Source organism: Ischnura elegans, chromosome 1 (assembly GCF_921293095.1).
Source record: "Ischnura elegans chromosome 1, ioIscEleg1.1, whole genome shotgun sequence".
Lineage (NCBI taxonomy): Eukaryota > Metazoa > Arthropoda > Insecta > Odonata > Coenagrionidae > Ischnura > Ischnura elegans.
The window spans coordinates 7,426,482-7,445,691 of record NC_060246.1 but is presented as its reverse complement, the minus strand read 5'-3'; the positions used below and the strand labels follow the sequence as shown (position 1 = coordinate 7,445,691).

General features: G+C 41.0%; 1 protein-coding gene across 1 annotated transcript in view; it reads right to left on the bottom strand.

Moving 5' to 3' along the window:
• The window catches only part of LOC124154268 (protein sickie), a 1,153,386-nt gene that overhangs the window by 1,105,100 nt on the left and 29,076 nt on the right, over nt 1-19,210 (bottom strand). The window contains exon 3 of the mRNA XM_046527895.1: nt 2,782-2,834. Within this exon, the coding sequence (XP_046383851.1) occupies nt 2,782-2,834 (53 nt within the window). The remainder of the gene's footprint in view (nt 1-2,781; nt 2,835-19,210) is intronic.

Sequence of the window (19,210 nt, the reverse complement as noted above, 5' to 3'; positions counted from 1 at the left end):
GGGTCTTCTCCCGAAGAGAAAGAATAATATTTTTGAAACCGGAAGAACAAAGGGTGGAAAGGGTTGGAAGTAAAAATAAAACGTGGAGGGGATATTTGAACACGGCTATAGATAGGCACTCCCTCATCAGTACCTCCAACCCTTCTTCTAATTATTTTTTCCTCTCGATCTCCATTTAACGGCTCTCCTCATTACCATTCATCAACTGCTGTTTCTCTTTCCCTCCGGCTGAAATAAAGGAGTGGTTTTGATGGAGGTTTGACCCCAGTTATTCTTAATAAACGTTCGCTCGCCTAAGGGGGTGGATGTATTTTTTCCCCTACTTTGTGATATAACGACAGAAAAACACATGCAACTACTGCCATACGTCTAGAATATTTTTCGTAATTACTTGTTAATTGTACTTAGGAATATGTATAAGAATTTAAATTAAATATATACGAAAAATTAAAAAAAACTACTGAGTACCATTTTCTTTGCAGCAGAACTGAATGCTATCCGTGAAATTTAAGAAGATAACAATACATCTAGCTTTCTCTTCTGCACTCAATCACAAAAATTTATATTTTGCACTGTGCTTTCGTAACAAATCCATACTGAAGTATGGCCAAGATATTTTGGCTACATAAGTTTTGTTTCCAATGATATTACACATTTTATATTTTTGTTTCGCGCCGAATTGACAAAATGATCGACCACCTCCCGTTTTCATTCACATGGTGGCAAGTATAATACGTTATGGCTGTAAACATACGGCGATGCTGCGTATGAAGCAATGTAAACATGAAAAACACAGCATATGGGCGGACTGTCAGGACAGCAGTTTGCCTTAATTAGTTATCCAATATGATCCATGGCAAGGCAATTCTGGCAGCCAAGCAATAGACCTGCTCGCCAGACATTTTCTCAAGTTAACGGCAATCGGCACAAAAAATCGATTTCGTCGGGAAGACCGCCCAAATGAGGGTCTTGCTAGACTCATAAACGTCTCAAACGGATGAAGATAAATACGGTCGTGTATGAAATAAATCAATTACGGGACTGAAGGTCTAGACTTCCCAGGGACGAGTCATTCATTTTGACACGGCAGGAAAAGCTGCGGCATTCCACAGATGGATAAAACGAAAAAAGTTCGAGTTTCCTGTACGCCAAACGATGAAATTATGGAATGAGCGATCTTCCCGCTTACTACTAAAAAAATACATGTAATGCAAAGTAAAAGGAAACGAATAAGTATTGAGGGAAAACTTTTGAAAGGAAAGCGAAACCTTTTCAATTTATGGAGAGAATGAATTGCTTATGTACTTTGAAGGCAATCAAACTTTGGCACGCAGCTTCTATTCAGAAATTTCAAATTCAAATTTCTATCATCATTACGCAATAATTGCCGTATTAATATCCTCAGCACTTTGGCAACGCAGATTACTTTGTTACCTCCGAGCCAAAATGGCATCGCTGTATCTTGCCCGAGTCCCAGCCGTTAAGCGGGAAGTGTCGGTGGAGCATTTCAATTGTGCGCGAATCTAAAATTACGAATTTTGGCATCAAAAAGGCAAATTTGCGGTTTAAATGTAATAAAAGTCCAGTCATCGCGCCTATGTCGCATTTATTCACGTGCACCGCATCAATACCGCATTTATAGCATATGCGATTTTCACTTATCACTACTCATCATATACTTAAACGTATAAAAAGCGTTTATCAATACGTAGGGAGTCCAGTATTTAGTCTTTAGCTCAGGTATAGTGCTAAACTTTTAGGATAAATTTCTTAACTTTTTTCTTAAAATTCCAAGTTTACCCGAGTGAACATTGAAAGGGAAATGAAATGGCCGTTCGATGGGGTAATTCTCTCTATCTGAGGCCGATGGGTTTCTAGCAATAGCAGCAATCGACGAATCAGACGCGCCGGCCAATTGGTGGGCGCCACTGCGAGCGAGGTCCCTCCAACAATCGAACTGTCGCCCCTTCACCTGCTCACCCTACTTGCTTGCCAACCTCCTCCCTCACTCCCTTCTGTTCGCATTTCCTAATTCTTTTAAAACCATCTCGGCCGTAACCTCTCCCCAACCAGCACCCTACCCCCTCTCCCCCCCCCCACGATTTCCAAGGCAACCAACCATCAATCAACCTCGCTCAATATGGCGAAAGAACACCACGTGGTGGCAATAAACTCCGCCGAAGTTTTTAATTTATGAAACGACTTCTCCTCTCTTTATTAAAAGCCATGAGACGGTGGGGAGAGCTATCTTGGCTTATTACTTACTTTTCCTTGTTTTTTTTCTATTTTTTTTATATTTCCCTCGAAGATAAGAAACAGATGAGAGATGGCGGTGATACCATATTCCTTTACTTTACTCGCTCCCCGAACATGTCTGGCTTCGCAAAATTTGTCTTCTCCCCGTTTAATTTTTAATCGAGGCACTGAAAAGGCTTCGTCGTTCGAGAATTTCATTGGCGAGAAAATAGTTTTCCAGCTGCCTGATTTTGCGAGTACACATCTTACACTAATATTTGAAGACGGTTGTCCTCCATGATTGTGCACTTTTACACCTCTCCTTTGCCAAAATAATTTCTGCTATCAATTTGTTCTTATAAAAACAAAATGTATTAAATCAGAATTTCATCACGTAAATAATATCAAAATCACCAATAAAATACAACCACAACCAAAATGCTTCAATTCACTATCAATTTGAAAGGTAACTCACTAACTTTTCAACAATTACATGCGATTGAATTTAGATACTTCTGAAAGATTTGCGTTATAAAGCGTACTCACCATTTGAGAAGATGTTTTCGGCTTCTTGTTGATATCCGGCACCTTTTGACTGGCTGTAATAAAAAAATAAATAAAATCAGTGTGTAAATAATTTTTATAGGAGAGAAAGATAAAAATTTTTATCTATAGATATTTAGCTAAATCTTATCAACCACATCCCCGATGCCTTTCATCGATGGTAATTCAATGTAGCATCTGTCGGTACACTCAACTGAAAATATCATGAATAACATTCAGAGAAGTAGGCAATGAAATCTGCAGCTAACGCCGCTTAGACCTACCAATCACTCTTAAGTAAAATACCAAATTGAAAATGAATCTCATGTGTCAATAGCGAGCATTTGTGATTCTGCGTGAATGACTTAATCCGTGAACTTACCAAACCAAATACCAACGAAAACTGCACGATTCGTAAAAAACTGCAACGGGCATACAGAGAGCGTCAGTTACACAGATGTTAAAGGATTTAGGCTGGGAAACGCTAGAGACTCCGAGGATCTGCGAAAGGGTTATATTGCTTGAGCTAGTAGGTTGCCAAACGGATAAGTGTGGGAATTCGTTTTTTTCCCGAAAGCAATGAAGGACTTGGAATAAATGCTATGCGGAAGTTCGTAAGAGCATTTCCATTTTAATGGTGAACGGCAGGCGTCCTAACGATTGTATGTAGACTTAGACGGAGGGTAAAATTTTAATACTCTAAATAAACTATGCTCTGTAGAAGCGCAAAAGGTGGATTAAGAGAAAGAGGGGTAGCTGAGCACATGGTGGGCGGAAGCTCAGGCTTGGACGGCAATTCTCTTGCTTTCGCTGATAAAAAAGGAAAAGTAATACTTTCTTATTATATGAATAATATAAGATTGAGATTTTTATACTCTCATTGGAGTTAAAAAGTATTCTTTCTCCTTAATCATGGAATTCCACAAAGTATCAGCCTCTCAATTTAATGATGTATATTAAAGTTGTCGACACCTTCCCTCAGTATACCTCTAATGATCTCAGAGTCAACTCTTTCGGTGTTCTGGACAAGGGTCCTTTTTTCAAAGTAGTTTAAATTGTGCAAAACAATAAAAGCTGTTGTACTCCGACTTTTTCCGAGTGAATGTCAGTATGTGGGCTTGAGTTGTGATTATTACCGTGATTTAATGTGTAATTATGTTACGCGTGTGTAAAAATCATCCTCATCGCTTCAGCTATGTTTGCGGTGAATTGACTTAAACATCGCAGCAATAACCTCTTTCTTTAATTCTTAAAACTGCATATAAATTTTACTCTGACTGCCTAATTGGCGGTCAGGGCTAGGATTAAGCTCCAAGTGTTTGCTATACCACTTGTTACAGTAATTGTACGAAATACTTGGTCAAACTACTAATGCTGCTTCTGAACCGCTTCCTTTGTGAATACAACAGCCGCAAACAAAAACATTACATCTTACGGAACTGGCCTCTGCGAGAAAGCTTGGTTATAAATATATCGCTCATGTTTCCCTGGTTCCGACAGAAAATGTTCACTTGCACAATGTAAAGTAAATGCACATTGCACATCAAACTAGGACAGACGAAATATTTTGAGAAAGCAATCGACAAGACAGGAGCTGAATTTCAATTTTTATCTTAAAGTCTTCGTTTTAGTGAGGCTAAAACCAAGAAAGAAATTCGTGGGCCCCCAGAATAGGACACTTTTCCAAGATTTTACGTTTATGAAACACCTGAAGCATAAGTAGAATTGAGCTTGTCTTGGATTCTGAAACGTGTGCTAGAACTTTTTGGGTGACAATGAAGTGATGATTATGTCACCCATGTCGAGGAATAGCTGTCAGCGTATTAGGCCATGGGGTTTAAAATATCACTAAAAATGCATTTCCTTCATTCACACCTGGACCTTTTCATAGTATATTTTGGAGCAGTTTCAAATTAACATTGGGAACGGTTCCATGAAGATATCACCAAAGGAGAGGACCGGTTATAAGCGGTCAAAAATGATAAAATGAAGGGATATTTAAAAATAATGTCAAAATCCGATTCAGGCGATCAAAATCAATACAAATCGCCCATTTTTTTTTGCTTATTTAGGTACAATTACGAAGATATTAATTTTGGCCAGCTTTTTTCGATTTGGGACCACTGTGCGACGGGACGTTTGAGTTATTGCTTACTTGACGCACATTTTACTTACTATCAAGATATTTCCGCCAGACGAAATTTTTTATGTAAGATTACAATAGTGTAGCCTCATAATGTCCTCTCCGTCAATCTTTCCTCTGAGCCAGTGGCTGTTCGTCAGGCGTGCAGTTGAGTAACCGAAGCGCCAGCGAGCGAGCAGTGTCCGTAAACCGCCTCACGTGAAGGGACGAACATCATGGAGGAAGTGTTCGCTAGCGAAGAGGTTTGGAATTACTGCACTCCTCTTGATTTCACGCCATGCTCTTAAGAATTTTGTCTGAACGGACGAAGCAAAGCGATGCATTTGAAAGCATGTGGAGCGGATAGGAGAGAACGCATGGACTCTAAATGCGAATCGCTCCACTCCATTTGTGGAGTAGAGCGTGTCTATCGATGGTCACTAGTAGTCCGGCTGGTCGCAGAGGAGCCACAGGCCCACAGGGCCCAGCCAAAAAAAATGTCAATATGTCGGTAGAATGTGCGGCTGGCTATTTCTATTTATTCTGTGCGTCTGAAGGGGTGGCATTTATCCACCCCCACCCCTCATCTCATTTTGGCGGCAAAGGCGCACGTCGAGGGACCCGGAGGGACCGAGTGGTTGCCAGGACTGCACCACATGGCCCCCCTCGCGCATGCGTGGGAGAGAGATAAAGCAAAGGAGACCACCCACTCAGTAAGCGGGGCAAAACAGCACCAAAATGTGGTAATGCTATCAAATAAGACTTACTAACACCATCTTCCGTCGAATAATTGATTCAAATTACTACTTATGAAAGCATATGATGACTAACCCAATTTGTGTCCACCCCCATGGCCGAAGGGGTAACACTTCCACTTTCCAATTAAACATCGTTGAACTAGAAGATGCAATCATTTTTTTCGTGATTCTTGCGGTAGCTCGTCGTTATTTCCTTCCATTTTGCATGGAATAATTTCCTTAACACAGGCATGCAATCTCAATGTCAGGACGCTTGAACAAGGACGCTTAATGTGGGTCAAATAATCGGAACATTAAAACAAAAGTAGTTTTTACTTGAAATATACTCCTAAGCTCGTGCGAGTAATCGTTACATTTTAATAATCAATAGTGATCATTTGAATTCAGTGAATGCAGACCGAAAGGCAGTTTGAACTGCATTAACCTCATCCACAGGAGCAAACTCATATTTTGGTAGAACATATTTATTTCTTTATTCATCAAGTGCCCGAATCAAAAATTTTTATTTTTATTTCATGCAACGGCTTCAAAAAATAATTAAGGCGATGGTTTGCATCTTAGTACTCCCTGTACGAGAAAAAAATCGACAGCGGTTCAGCGGAGAAAAATTATAAGTTATTGCTATCGTAATTTGATGAGGCTGATTACTTTTTCAATTAGCAATTTGATAATGCAATTAGGTATAAATTTGACAGCGTGATTGTAATTGAGCCCATTGTATGTTTTCAATACTTATCCCATCACAGTCTAAGAGAAATAGAAATAATAAGCAAAGGAAATACTTATTTATATATTTATTGAAATGCTGTCATGTATTTATTATTCTACTCCGCAAGTATCAAACGTATGAATAATGAATGAAATAGGGATATTATGGAAATAAAATTTCCACATGAAATAAGGATGTAAACTCAAGCTTTCGCCGGAATCAGCCAATCAGAGCCATTTTCTTATTTTGTATTTTGCAACCTACTTTTCTCGTACCTAAAATAAAAACATTGGACAATTTAATGCTTGGATGTAATTGTGATGGTGATATTAGTTCGTATGGCGCCTGTTTTGGTTTTCATATTTAACGTATTTATTGAACGCGTGCATGGAAAATTTATTCAAAATATTTTCATAATCGGTAGGAGTTCTGGCGTTGCCTGTTCTTATAATTATTCCTTTGCCGGAAATGTTTACTACGTAACTCGTGAAGTGAGACACATTCTGTTTACATTTGAGGTGGTATTTCGTGTGGTCATTCGTAGAGAACGACGTGGAGCATGAGTACGCCTTATTATTTTTTTTATTATTCCCAAACCTCCGAATACAGCTCTCATAGGCCATTTTAAATCGGGGTAAATGGATAAGGGGAACTTACCCAGGCGGGACTCGAACCCGCGACCTCACGTTTGGCAGGCGAGGACTTTACCCCGCCGCCACCAAGGCCGGCTATGAAAACAACATAGAGATAATTGAGGAATTTAGCATTAGGTACATCAAAAGGTTAACGTTGTATTACCAACATAAATATAACTACATAATCGACTTTCTAGATTTCTTTTATGGGACATTCCATATGAAATATAACCCAAAAATGAGTAAAAACGCATTATTTCGACCTTGCCTCAGCAGTTTTTCAGTTCCAGCCTCTAAAAATTTTCGATTCTTTCTCAATGTGTTCTATTTTCGATGTATAACTCTAAAAGCACACTATTTCTCTCAAAAGATACTTCATCTCTCGTCGCAGCATCATTTCTTTGGAATTTTTTAATGTGTATATATGCAAGAATGTACGAAATATGGAAAAGAACATGATGAGCCCCATTATTTTCTTTTTAGCCTTAAATAATTGCTTTCAGTTGTACGACGTACATTTTTCGACCAACTAACCCTGGTTAACTATGAACGCAATTATCACCATTTTTCGTCCATCTTGATAAAGTTTGTATCATAATTTGGTTAAATGCATATGATGTCATCCTCTCAAGTAGAAATAATGACCTTTTTCATTCCTTCTATAAGAATTGCTCCATTATAGTGTAATTTTTCAAAATGGTGCCTGGAGCGCAGCAATTATGATGTTATCCATTAGATTTGAAAGTTTCATTTGAAGCAATTGTCATGGGACAGAGTGTTTGGAATTATAAATTCATAATAAAACGCTTCAAGTTGAACTTGTATGCGCAAAACCACAGCTGTGATAATTATTCAAGAGAAAAATGCAAGGTTAAAAAAATGGATGCCATATTGGTTGAGAGTTTCATACTTGCTATCGTAGTTTTTTTTACAAACTAATCATGAAATATTCACTTTCTGATCTTTACGGAAACGACCGCAAGTTCACAAAAAGTACGGAATAATCTATCCTCAGTGGAATTTCAATGCAGTTGAGTCGGATCATTATAACGCCTCTTATACACGGATTTTGTATGTGGTATGTGTCGCAAGGCCGAAATACTACTGGTCTTCCAATGGCTGAGTAAATCATCTTCTTTCATGCTTTAGGACTAAATTGGCTGCATAGGTAAAAATCCATGCATTGTATTTTTTCATGATATTCACAGCACATACGATTAATATTTTCCTCGATGATCTGTCGTACTAAAAGCGAGAGGACAACATCAAGAAGGCCGGGGCAACTTCCTCTCGAGGAGGAGAGGAGAAAGGACTTCCCTCAGAAAAAAAGCGGATTTTTTTTCAGAGGGAAGTCCTTTCCACTAATACGTGATTTATTTACGAGACTGCGTGTGGTACGAGAGGGAGCAGAGTGGTCGGAGGCTTTAGGGCGGAGTGGAACTTCATACGGAAGGGATAGTACTTTAGATAAGGATTCCATGGGGAAGGGGATGTTTTTTCAGGGTGTTGCTGAGAAGAAGGTTGTGTCGAGAAAGAGGAGGATATGGGATGTAGGCGAGACTGAAGCCAGAAAAGGAATCTGGTGGACGCACTTGCATCTTGGGAGGTGTGCAGGAGCGTGGAGAAGGGATGGGGAAACGAAGAGAGTTCACCTTCGAAGGGAATAACGGGAAGATTAATGGGCAAAATCGGCCGTTTCAGTGATTTCGAACACTGTCACCATTCACTTGAGAGAGTCAATCACGGATGGTCGGTCACTACCTATGTTATCCATGACCAATGTCAATCACGAACAATGTCGGTCATTACCTATTTATTTTCCTGAAGATATTCTGAATAGAAATCCATAATCACTAAATCCCACACTCAAAAAAACCAAAATAATCCAACGGGTCTTATTTTGAAAGAGATTTTCACTCGCGAGCGGCCATTTTCGGTTGTGAACGATTGGAAATCTTCTCTCGATCACGAACGATCGACACCGACTTCTATCGCGAATGGCTGACCACCGACTTCGTTCGTGAATGGCCAATAAGATTAGGTCTTTCGCCGAAGTGATCCCGTTCATCAACCGATCACTCGTAAGAAATGGATCGCGCATTTCGGTCGTTTACCATCGACCCAATAGTAATGGAAAGGCAGACGTGCAGCGGCCCATAACACTTAAGAGCTAAATATTTCTAATGATTTAGATTGAACTCCTTCGTTAGAAACCATGGTTCACTCAAATTCTAACCAACACAGGCATACAAACATTCTTATTTGGACTATCGTCATGCTAACTAGATTCTACTCTCAGCATATGTCTGCCCAATCTGGCCAAAAACAGCAACGTGCAATTCAACTCCAGCGTCGACATCCTTAATGGATCATTCTCTTCTTCGAAATACACATTGGACGACTGCCGGTGAAAGTACGTTAATCTGGAAATAAGTGAACGTTGGGAGCATATTCCTATTTTTCCTCTGAAAAATAGCAAGCTGAAGTTTAAAATTTGAAGAGTAATATATACTTTGGATTTTTTTACAAAATCATATCCAAAAATATGCTTTTAAAATACAACTGTAAGTATGAGGCTATATTTTAGTTCAAGCATTGAAAACCCTAGTTTGTACATAAGTAACGACAACAATTACTAATGTAAATTCATGATCTTCACGAGATTAAATTGCGGGAGTGGGTGGCTAAAAACGACAAGACGTTGTAGAGGTTCATTCCATTACGGTCAACAGGTTTGTTCTTCTTATCCATTATCCCCACTTTGTCCTACCCCACCCTCTCACGAAAAGAAGTTAGTGAGTAGGCGAAGGCTCATTCCGACTAAACCAAAGTCTCATATTTTTTTGGCTCAATGATATCGCCCCCAATCCAGATAGCCCACCCTCCCACTGAGGAAGGCCACCATAAAGTGCAACGGGAAGGAGGCGTTATCTCAGCGCCTTTTACTTCCATGAATACGCCACCAGCCTCCTTCCGCCCCTGGCGCAAATGGCGGGTCCCCTCATTCGGACCACCCCTTGGGAAACGGTTGCAAAGGATGCTGGTCGCACACCTGCATTCAAAGCCTCAGCGGAGTTGGCTAACAGTACGCGGCCACGCAAAGAAAAAGGCACTCTGGAAGGGAGGGAAAAGGGGTTTCTTAAATGCATTCCTCAACACATGTTTCCTAGAATCCTTCCAAAGCACTTGAAACCATTGGCCTAAAAAAAACGAGTGATTGCTTTGCGTCACGTGAATTTGAAATGACTCAAAACTCTCAATTTCGGTAATTTCAAGTTACCTCCTTGCCAAATGCAGCAACAATCATTCATGCTCTCCAGTTGCAGCAATTGCGACTCCTTAATTGTAAATAAAAGGACAGTGTCGCGGTTGCTGCAAATTTTACCATCATTCCGTCAACCAACTTCGTCACAACTCATCAATTTAATACTGTTTATTTCATATTGCTCACCATTTAAACTACCTAGAAGGTAAAACGATGCTGATCCTATAAATTACCGCATAAAATTAGCATATTTTTGAAGCCAAGGATATTTCTTGCTCTCTAAAGTTTCCCTTGAAGGAAACTTTGGGATTAAGGTCCCTCCTTCTACGCATGTGCAATGTGTATCTTACTATCTGTGTGATTGTGGCGATCTTTGATTCCATTTCCTCTTCAGTGAGCGTTCAAATCTTCATTTGTGGCAGAAACTAGAGCCATCTCTTGGCCGACACATTGGGCTACATGTGGGGGAATTCGTCGCATAAAATCCCCCGCCTGGAGATAAGAGTCACTTCGAGAGCTCGGTAGTCTGAGAATTTACCCCGAAAGCACAAGGTCCGCGGTTCTATTCCTGGTCAAGATGAAAATTTTCCGCGTGATTTCGGTAATGACACACCCCATGGCCCAAAAATAAAATAATACTTCTTTTACGATTTTAAAAATAAATTACAGAAAAAAACGACCAGGGAGGTAACCTAACAACACCCACAACAGAATGAAAAATTGATGACTTTTAGCCATGAGAAACTTGGAATGTGATAACGACGCCCCTGAACATCGCAGTAGCGTCATGATAAATGTTAATTGATTTCCATTAGCTCTCACCTGCTATCATCACGCAACTTTTTGGTATTACTTTGCAATTTGCAAAATAAATAGAAAGCCACTACCTACCAGTATGCTTAAAGATGCAACGACTCTCTGAGCGATGAAAATTTTTAATAATGTATGAGCATATGGTGGTGAGATGAAAATGACTTCCGTGAAAACAGTTGGAATTTCAACAGAGGATTGATAGAGAGATTCTTATGATCGTTTCACACGCATACGGTTCCGTTCGACACGGCACGCATTCGATTCGTTTTCGAAGGAGTCCCACATGAGTGATTCGGCGTATACAGGTTATGTTTAGTACGTAATTATTTATTATTATTATAGTATTCTACCGATTAAGGTAGGTTTCCATGGAGTATTCGAGAAGCGATCTGGGAGCCTCCCTTTCCTTCCAGCACAGCCTTCTTTAACTCACTGTAAGGCCTACTCTCTTTCAATCTATCTAAAAAACCTATTCTTTTCCTTCCCCTCCCTCGTTTACCTAACATTCTACCCTCCAACACCATTTTCAGCATCCCCTCACCACTAAGCACTAACTCCATCCATACCTTCTGTCTCCTGCGTATCTCATCTAAGAGCTGCCTCTCCTCGCCAACCATATCCAGCACTTCGTCGTTCCTTTTCCTCTCCGTCCACTTCACCCTCTCCATTCTTCTCCATACCCACATCTCGAATGCCTCCAATCTTCTCTCGTCTTCTTTCCTCAGTGTCCACGTTTCCGCACCGTAATGAGCTACACTCCAAATCAAACTCTTCACCAGCCTTTTCTTTAAACTCTTACACAACGATCCTCTCAGAAGCTCCTTCCTGTTCATGAACGCCTCCTTCGCTAATGCTATTCTCTTCCTGATGTCCTTACTACTGTATCCGTTTTCCTCTAACGTACTGCCTAAATAGTTGAATTGCTCAACCTGCTCAAGTTTTTCACCACCCACCTTTATCTTGAGTCTCACATTCCTCGCTCGTGATGCTTTACAAAACCGCATAACCTTAGTTTTCTTGTGATTAATCCTCATCCCATACTCCTCGCAACGTTCGTATAACGCATCCACTAGAGCCTGAAGCCCCCTCGCTGACTGGCTGATCAACGCTTGGTCATCTGCGAATCTCACTGATTTGAACATCATTCCTCCCACTTTTATCCCAGCTTCTAACTCATCCCACGCTTCCTTTACCATCTCTTCAGCGTACACGTTAAAGAGCAGCGGCGATAGAGGACAGCCTTGCCTCACACCTCGGCCAATGCTTGCCCACCCAGATTCTCCGTCCGCTATCCTCACTTGCGCAGTCTGGGCCATATACAGATTACGAATCATAGTACGTAATAGACACCAAATATCACTAATAATCCCTACAACACAAATCGCTTTCATACCGTTTTGTAGAAGGGCGAATTCGTGTTCAGGGCACACGCGGACATCAGAGAGGAGTAATCACATGCTCAGCTCAATTACCTTTATTGTCCATTTGCCACTTATGACTTATTAGTATTAAGTATTCTACCAATTAAGGTAGGTTTCCGTGAAGTACTTAAGATTCATTCTGGAAGCCTCTCCTTCTATCAAGCACTTCCCTCTTCAATTCACAATAAGGCCTACTCCCTTTCATTCTCTCTAAATATCCTATACTTTTCCTTCCTCTCCCTCTTTTACCTGACATTCTACCCAGTAACACTGTCTTTAACATCCCATCCTCGCTAAGTACTCGCTCCATCCATACCTTTTGTCTCGTCTGTATCTCACCTAAAAGCTGCCTTGCCTCACCCACTATATCCAGCACTTCGTCGTTTCTCCTCCTCTCCGTCCACTTCACCTTCTCCATTCTTTGCCACACCCAAATCCCGAATACCTCCAGTCTTCTCTCGTCCTCCTTCCTAAGTGTCCACGTTTCTGCACCTTAAATCGCTACACACCAGATCAGACTTTTCACTGACCTTTTCTTTTGAAATTGGGCATTGCAATATTTACCATCTACTCAGTGTATACGTTAAAAATCAGCGGTGAATAAGGACATCTTGTCTCCCTCCCCAGCCAATGCTTGCCCACCCAGATTCTCCGTCCACTACCCTCACTTGCGCAGTCTGGGCCAAAAATACATACATACGTTTTCATACGTTATTACGAATCAGTCACCTATCCCTCCACTATACACCTATTTTCTTGAGAATACCCGTTAACTTTACCCAGTTCACTCTATTAAATGCTTTTTCAAAATCCACAAAGCAGGCATACACGTCCTGGTCATATTCTAGATCCCTCTCTACCAAAGACCTCATTATCGCCATTGGGTCACGAGTTGACTTCCCTTTTCTAAAATCAAGTTGATCATGGCCCAAATATTCGATTGCCCTCGCCTCCATTTGCCTGTTTAATATCCTCAGTACCACTTTCGCCGCGTGCGATATTAGGCTATTAGTAGTCCCATAATCTCCGCATTCAACAGCTTTCTTCTTTTTTGGAAGCAGAATTAGTACCGTCTTCATGAAATCTTCCGGCCAACCTCATAGATCCTGCAAACTAGCTCGAAAAACCTTTTCTTACTATCCCTTCCTAGATTCTTCAGGAGCTCACATAGGATATTGTCCACGTCCACTTCTTTCCTAACCCTCATATCACTAAGAGCTCTATCAATTTCCGGATCTAAGATCCCCGGCCCAAAATTATCCTCCTCCAATTCACTTTCCTCTGCATCTAAGATCCCGATCCATGTTCTCCCTTATCCATGGCCTCTTTATCCTTCTACTGCCAACGTAGCCAATGGACTTCTTAGCCGCTTTGACTATTCCAGTTTTAATACTATCCCATCTTTCCTCAATAGTCTCCGTACTTTCAATCTTCCGGATGCTATTTCCAGCAAGTTCCTTATATTATCCTTCAGAGCTTCTACATTCCATTTCTTCGCCTTCCTAACTTTCATAAGCCGTTTGAATCTTACGTTGCATTTCATACCTCGTTGCTTTTCCACTATATATGACCTTATACCCATCACTCCTGTAGTCCCCACTGTTCCTCCATTTAACTTCGGATCATCATCATCACTGGTCAACAATCCTAGGATTGGCTTGACGCAGCTCTCCACTCAGTTCTCCTATCAGCTAATCTTTTCACTCCTACGTATTTCTTCTCTTTCACATCTCTCTTTACTTGTTCCATATCTTTTGTTCGAGGTCTTCCTTTTCCATTCTTGCCTTCCACCTGTCCTTCGACGATTGTCTTCATCAGGCCATCATGTCTCAAGATGTGACCTATAAGGTTGTTCCGTCTTCTTATTAAGGTTTTCATGAGGCTTCTCTTCTCTCCTACCCTTCTTAGGACTTCCTCGTTACTAACTCGGTCGATCCATTTGATTTTCATCATTCTTCTGTAGTACCACATTTCAAAGGCCTCTATCCTTGCTTTCTCCGCTGCGGTCATTGTCCATGCCTCACTTCCGTATAGGAGCATACTCCAGATGAAGGTTCTTATAAATTGTTTCTTTACATCCATATTTAAGTTTCCCGCTGTAAGCAGGTCTCTCTTTTGGTGGAATGCTCTCTTCGCCTGGGCTATTCTGCTGATAATTTCTTTCTTGCTTCTCCCGTTACTAGTTATCTTGCTTCCCAAATAACAGAATTCATCCACTTCTATCAGTTTTTGCCTCCCTATTTTAATGTTGGTCTTGACTTCTTCTCTTCTGCTGCATACTAAGATCTTGGTTTTCTTCGTGCTTATTTTCAGTTGATATCTACTCATTACCCTAACCATATTAACCAGAATATTTTTCAAATCCTTCTCTGTTTCTGCTATAACGGCTATGTCACCGGCAAATCTTAGCATGCTTATTTTTTCTCCATGGATATTCACTCCCAATGCCTTTTCTTTGATTTCCTTAATGGCTTTTTCAATGTAAACGTTGAAAATTACGGGTGACAATGTACAGCCTTGTCGCACTCCTTTCTTAATTCTTGCTTCTTCACAGCTGGGCCCTGATTTTATCACGGCTATTTGGTTTTTGTATAAACTGTGGATGATTCTTCTGTCATTATAAAGAACCCCAATTTCCTTTAGGATTCCAAGCATTGTGCTCCAATCCACGTTATCAAATGCTTTCTCTAAGTCCACAAACGCAACGAATGTTGGCTTGTTCTTATCCATTCTCTTTTCTTTGAGCAGTCTTAGGGCCAATATTGCTTCCCTTGTGCCTTTGTTTTTCCTGAATCCAAATTGGTCCTCATCCAAGTACTCTTCTGCTTTTCGTTCTATTCTTCTATAGATGATCCTTGTCAGTATCTTTGACGCATGTGTAGTAAGGCTTATGGTCCTAAAATCTTCGCACTTCTCCGCTCGTTTCTTCTTAGGAATAGGGATTATAATGTTCCTCTCGAAATCCTTTGGTATCTCACCTGCCGTATACATTTCACTAATGATTTTGTATAGCTGGCTCAACGTCTTCTCTCCTGAATTTTTGATTAGTTCTGCAGGAATGCCATCAATGCCAGACGCTTTATTTATCCTGACGTCTCTTAAAGCCGCATCAAATTCCGATCTTAAAATTGGGGCTCCCATGTCATTGGCATCCACTTCCCTCTCGTTTTCGATAGCATTCGTTCTGAGGCGACTTCCTTTGTACAAATCTTCCAGATATTCCTTCCATCTCTTCCCTTTTTCTTCATTTCAATCAATAGTTCTCCGTTTTTGTCCCTAAGGGTATTACATCTTACGCCCCTTTCCTTAAAGTGGTTCCTCACTATCCTATAAGCGGCCTCTACTTTTCCATGTTTAAGATTGTTTTGCACGTCTTCGCAAATGCTTTTCATCCACGTTTCTCTAGCCTTCCGCGCTTTACGACATATTTCGTTCCTTATCCTCTTGTAACGATTCTGTCCTTCCTCTGTTTTCGCAGCCTTGTATTTTCTTCTTTCTTCAATGAGATCTAATACTTCCTGCGTGATCCATGGTTTTTTCATAACGACTCTTCTTTTACCAAGAACTTCCTCAGCTGCCGCCTGCAGACCACTTCTAATGGTTTTCCAACTCTCTTCCATTGGTTTGTTGTTCGGATCCTCCCCTATTTTATTTTCTACAGCCTCTTTAAAAGCCAGTTGATGCTGAACCTCCCTCAATTTTTCAAGCTGCCATATGTTTTTCACGGCTTTCTTCAACTTTTTTAATTTAAGGTGGCATTTCATCATAACTAGGTTATGGTCACTATCGATATCTGCCCCTGGATAGCTTTTGCAGTCCTTCACCTGGTTCCTGAATCTTTGTTTCACTAGAATGTAGTCGATTTGGAATCTTCTACGGTCTCCTGGCATCTTCTTCGCAGGGGATTTTTGAATAAAGTGTTGGCAACCACTAGCCTGTGCTCCGTGCAGAATTCAAGTAGCCTTTCTCCTCTTTCATTTCGGTTACCCAACCCATATTTCCCAGTTATTATTCCGTCTTGACCTTCGCCAACGACAGCGTTCCAGTCCCCTAAAATAATAAGATTTTCTTCCCCTCTTACCTGCTTGATAACTTCCGCTATATCTTGGTAGACATCTTCTACTTCTTCGTCTTCATAATCTGACGTAGGCATGTAAACCTGTACCACTACAGTAGCTACGGGTTTAGTATCTATCTTCACCATTACTATCCTTTCATTAAACTGCAGGTAGCTTTTAACACGCATCCCGGCGCTCTTTCTAAGCATTATGCCTACTCCAGCATTACCATTTAGCGATCCCGTGTGTATCATTCTGTATAACTTCGGATGGACCGAAGATATCTATTCTTCCTTTATGCATTTCCCTTTTTATATTTTCTAGTTTAACCGCCCTCGCCATTGTCCTCACATTGCACGTTCCTACACATTCATCGATGCCTTCTTCTTCTCCGTACTCTTGTTCTTCTTATCCTCTTCCTTGGATGCTGCAGCTGCTGATGCTGAAAAAGATGATATGTCTCTGCAAGGACTTCGCATGATACGGACCCCGAATACCTTGCCGACCTCGCTGCCACCTACGACACCTACCCTTAAGAGCTGGGTCCCGTATTTCCATCCGAGGCTCGTTCGATAAAAGTCCATGTTTTCAGGGAAGAGATAGTTGGTAGGGTTTCCCATTTCTATTCCGACCGTTTTTTACGTGAAACCATCAAGTGGACTCCCTTGGTTTGGCTCCTACCCTTCGACATATCTGGCATGGGTGGCCCTACCGGGAATAATTTAGAACAACTCCCACCACAGTCCAGCTCTAGGGGTCATAGGACAGCTCTAGGGAACAAGGTTGTAGCCGAATGGAAAGGATTTCCGACTATAGGTTGAAAAAAGTGTGCAGAGGAAAAACTGATTTTTCTTCGAAAATTCTTCACAGATATTTAACTACACAATAAAATAGTCAATTGAAACATTATCCTGGGACTTGAAGCGTATCACAGAGTAATATCTCCGAAAACACTCGTGCACAATAAAAACAGTGTCATAGAATGCAATAGATGACAAGAATATTGTCATCATGTTACTAAATAATAACAATAGGAAAGCACTTAAGACTGCCAAATCAGGTACCAGCGATCGTGCCCAAACTACTCGATATACATTGCGTGTGCGGGAAGAAGTTAATTCGATTTCGACGACCACCGAAAACGAATCGAAAACGTACCGTGCCCAGTGGAACCGTGTAAGCGTGAAGCGAGCTTTATGCGCCAGGTAAAGACGGGAGGCGGCGAGGTCAAGGTGGAAAATTGCATTTTCATGTTCATCTAGGCGTTCCAGATACGTCGATCTCCGTTTACGTGAAGTTCAGCCGTCAAAGGTGGAACGGAGCACAACAAAATATATAAGTTGGATGGAGCTCTCCCCTCAGGAGGGAAGATTGTCTTTGCATGCGTATTATCTTCCCCTCGCTTGCTCAGTGTCAGGGGTCGGGTGATAAATACCAGCCCCTCTTGTCCTTTGGAGATACACCCCCACGGTGACTTCGGCTCCCACCGACGCATGAGTTCACCCCGCTGCCTCATCACCCCTAGAAACCCCACGGGAGACTAAATAAATAACCAAATAAATAATGGAAAACACTTTTGACGGAGATGGTGAAACGTCAAAATATAAGGAAAATTCCATTTTGGTCACGAGTTTTCGTATCTCGAGCCTTGGGGCGTTTTTACCAAGGCAGGAGGAGGGATGTCGACGGAAGTAATGAAACACAACAGACCTTCAGGTGCTCACAAATAAATTCCGCAGGGCAAAGCTTATTGTAATCGCGAACACTGGAGGCTGCAAATGTCTTAATTAAGAAGGGAGTGTCATGGATGGGCATATTTTGTGCGTGACTCTTCTAAAAAACAAAAAACTAAGAAAATCATATTTTCAGATAAACTCATGAGCTCATACGACATTACAGTCATTGAAACTTCTAAACCAATGTCTCCAAAATTATTCCAAATAAATATTCTATCACTTAATTATAGACCTTAAAAATAATTACCGCGACCCCAAATGTCTAATATCTTTGCCAAAATAGTAACAATCAGTGATGACATAATTATGTGCCCATCCCATGGATTCCCAGCAAGCAAGAAGTTTCCCCTTGTTTAGAACATAGCCCGTAGCCATGAAACTGAATCCCTTTCATTCGAAGGCTACAAAAAAACACAATCGAACTTTATATTAACGTATTCTACCATTTTTCTTTATCCCCGCGCAATGAAGCGTTTGGAATAACATCGGTCGTTATTGAATTAGTAGTCACAAACATCAATCGTGACCGATATTGGTATCATCGGTCGTAACCGACGATCGACCACTCGCGACTGACTCACTCAAGTGAGTGGTGAACGGTGATCAATACGTATCAATGAAACGACTGAATTCTCTGAGAGTTGACTCTGGGAGCATCTAGGCAATAAAGAATGGAATGAACTTCCTTAGGCTCAGAGAGAGCGACATCGGAGGAAGGCTCCCTTTACCTCAAGTGAGCGCCCATTTCGACCATCTCATCAGCCTCCCAACACTCAAGTCTCACGCTCACCATGGCGACCGCGCTTTCTTGTCCAAAATAGGGCAAACGAAAATATTTTCACTCCTTCGCAGACCAAAAAAATGAACAACCCGCTTTCTTGTGTCGAATCGTAATGCAGGTAAACGGATCTTGGC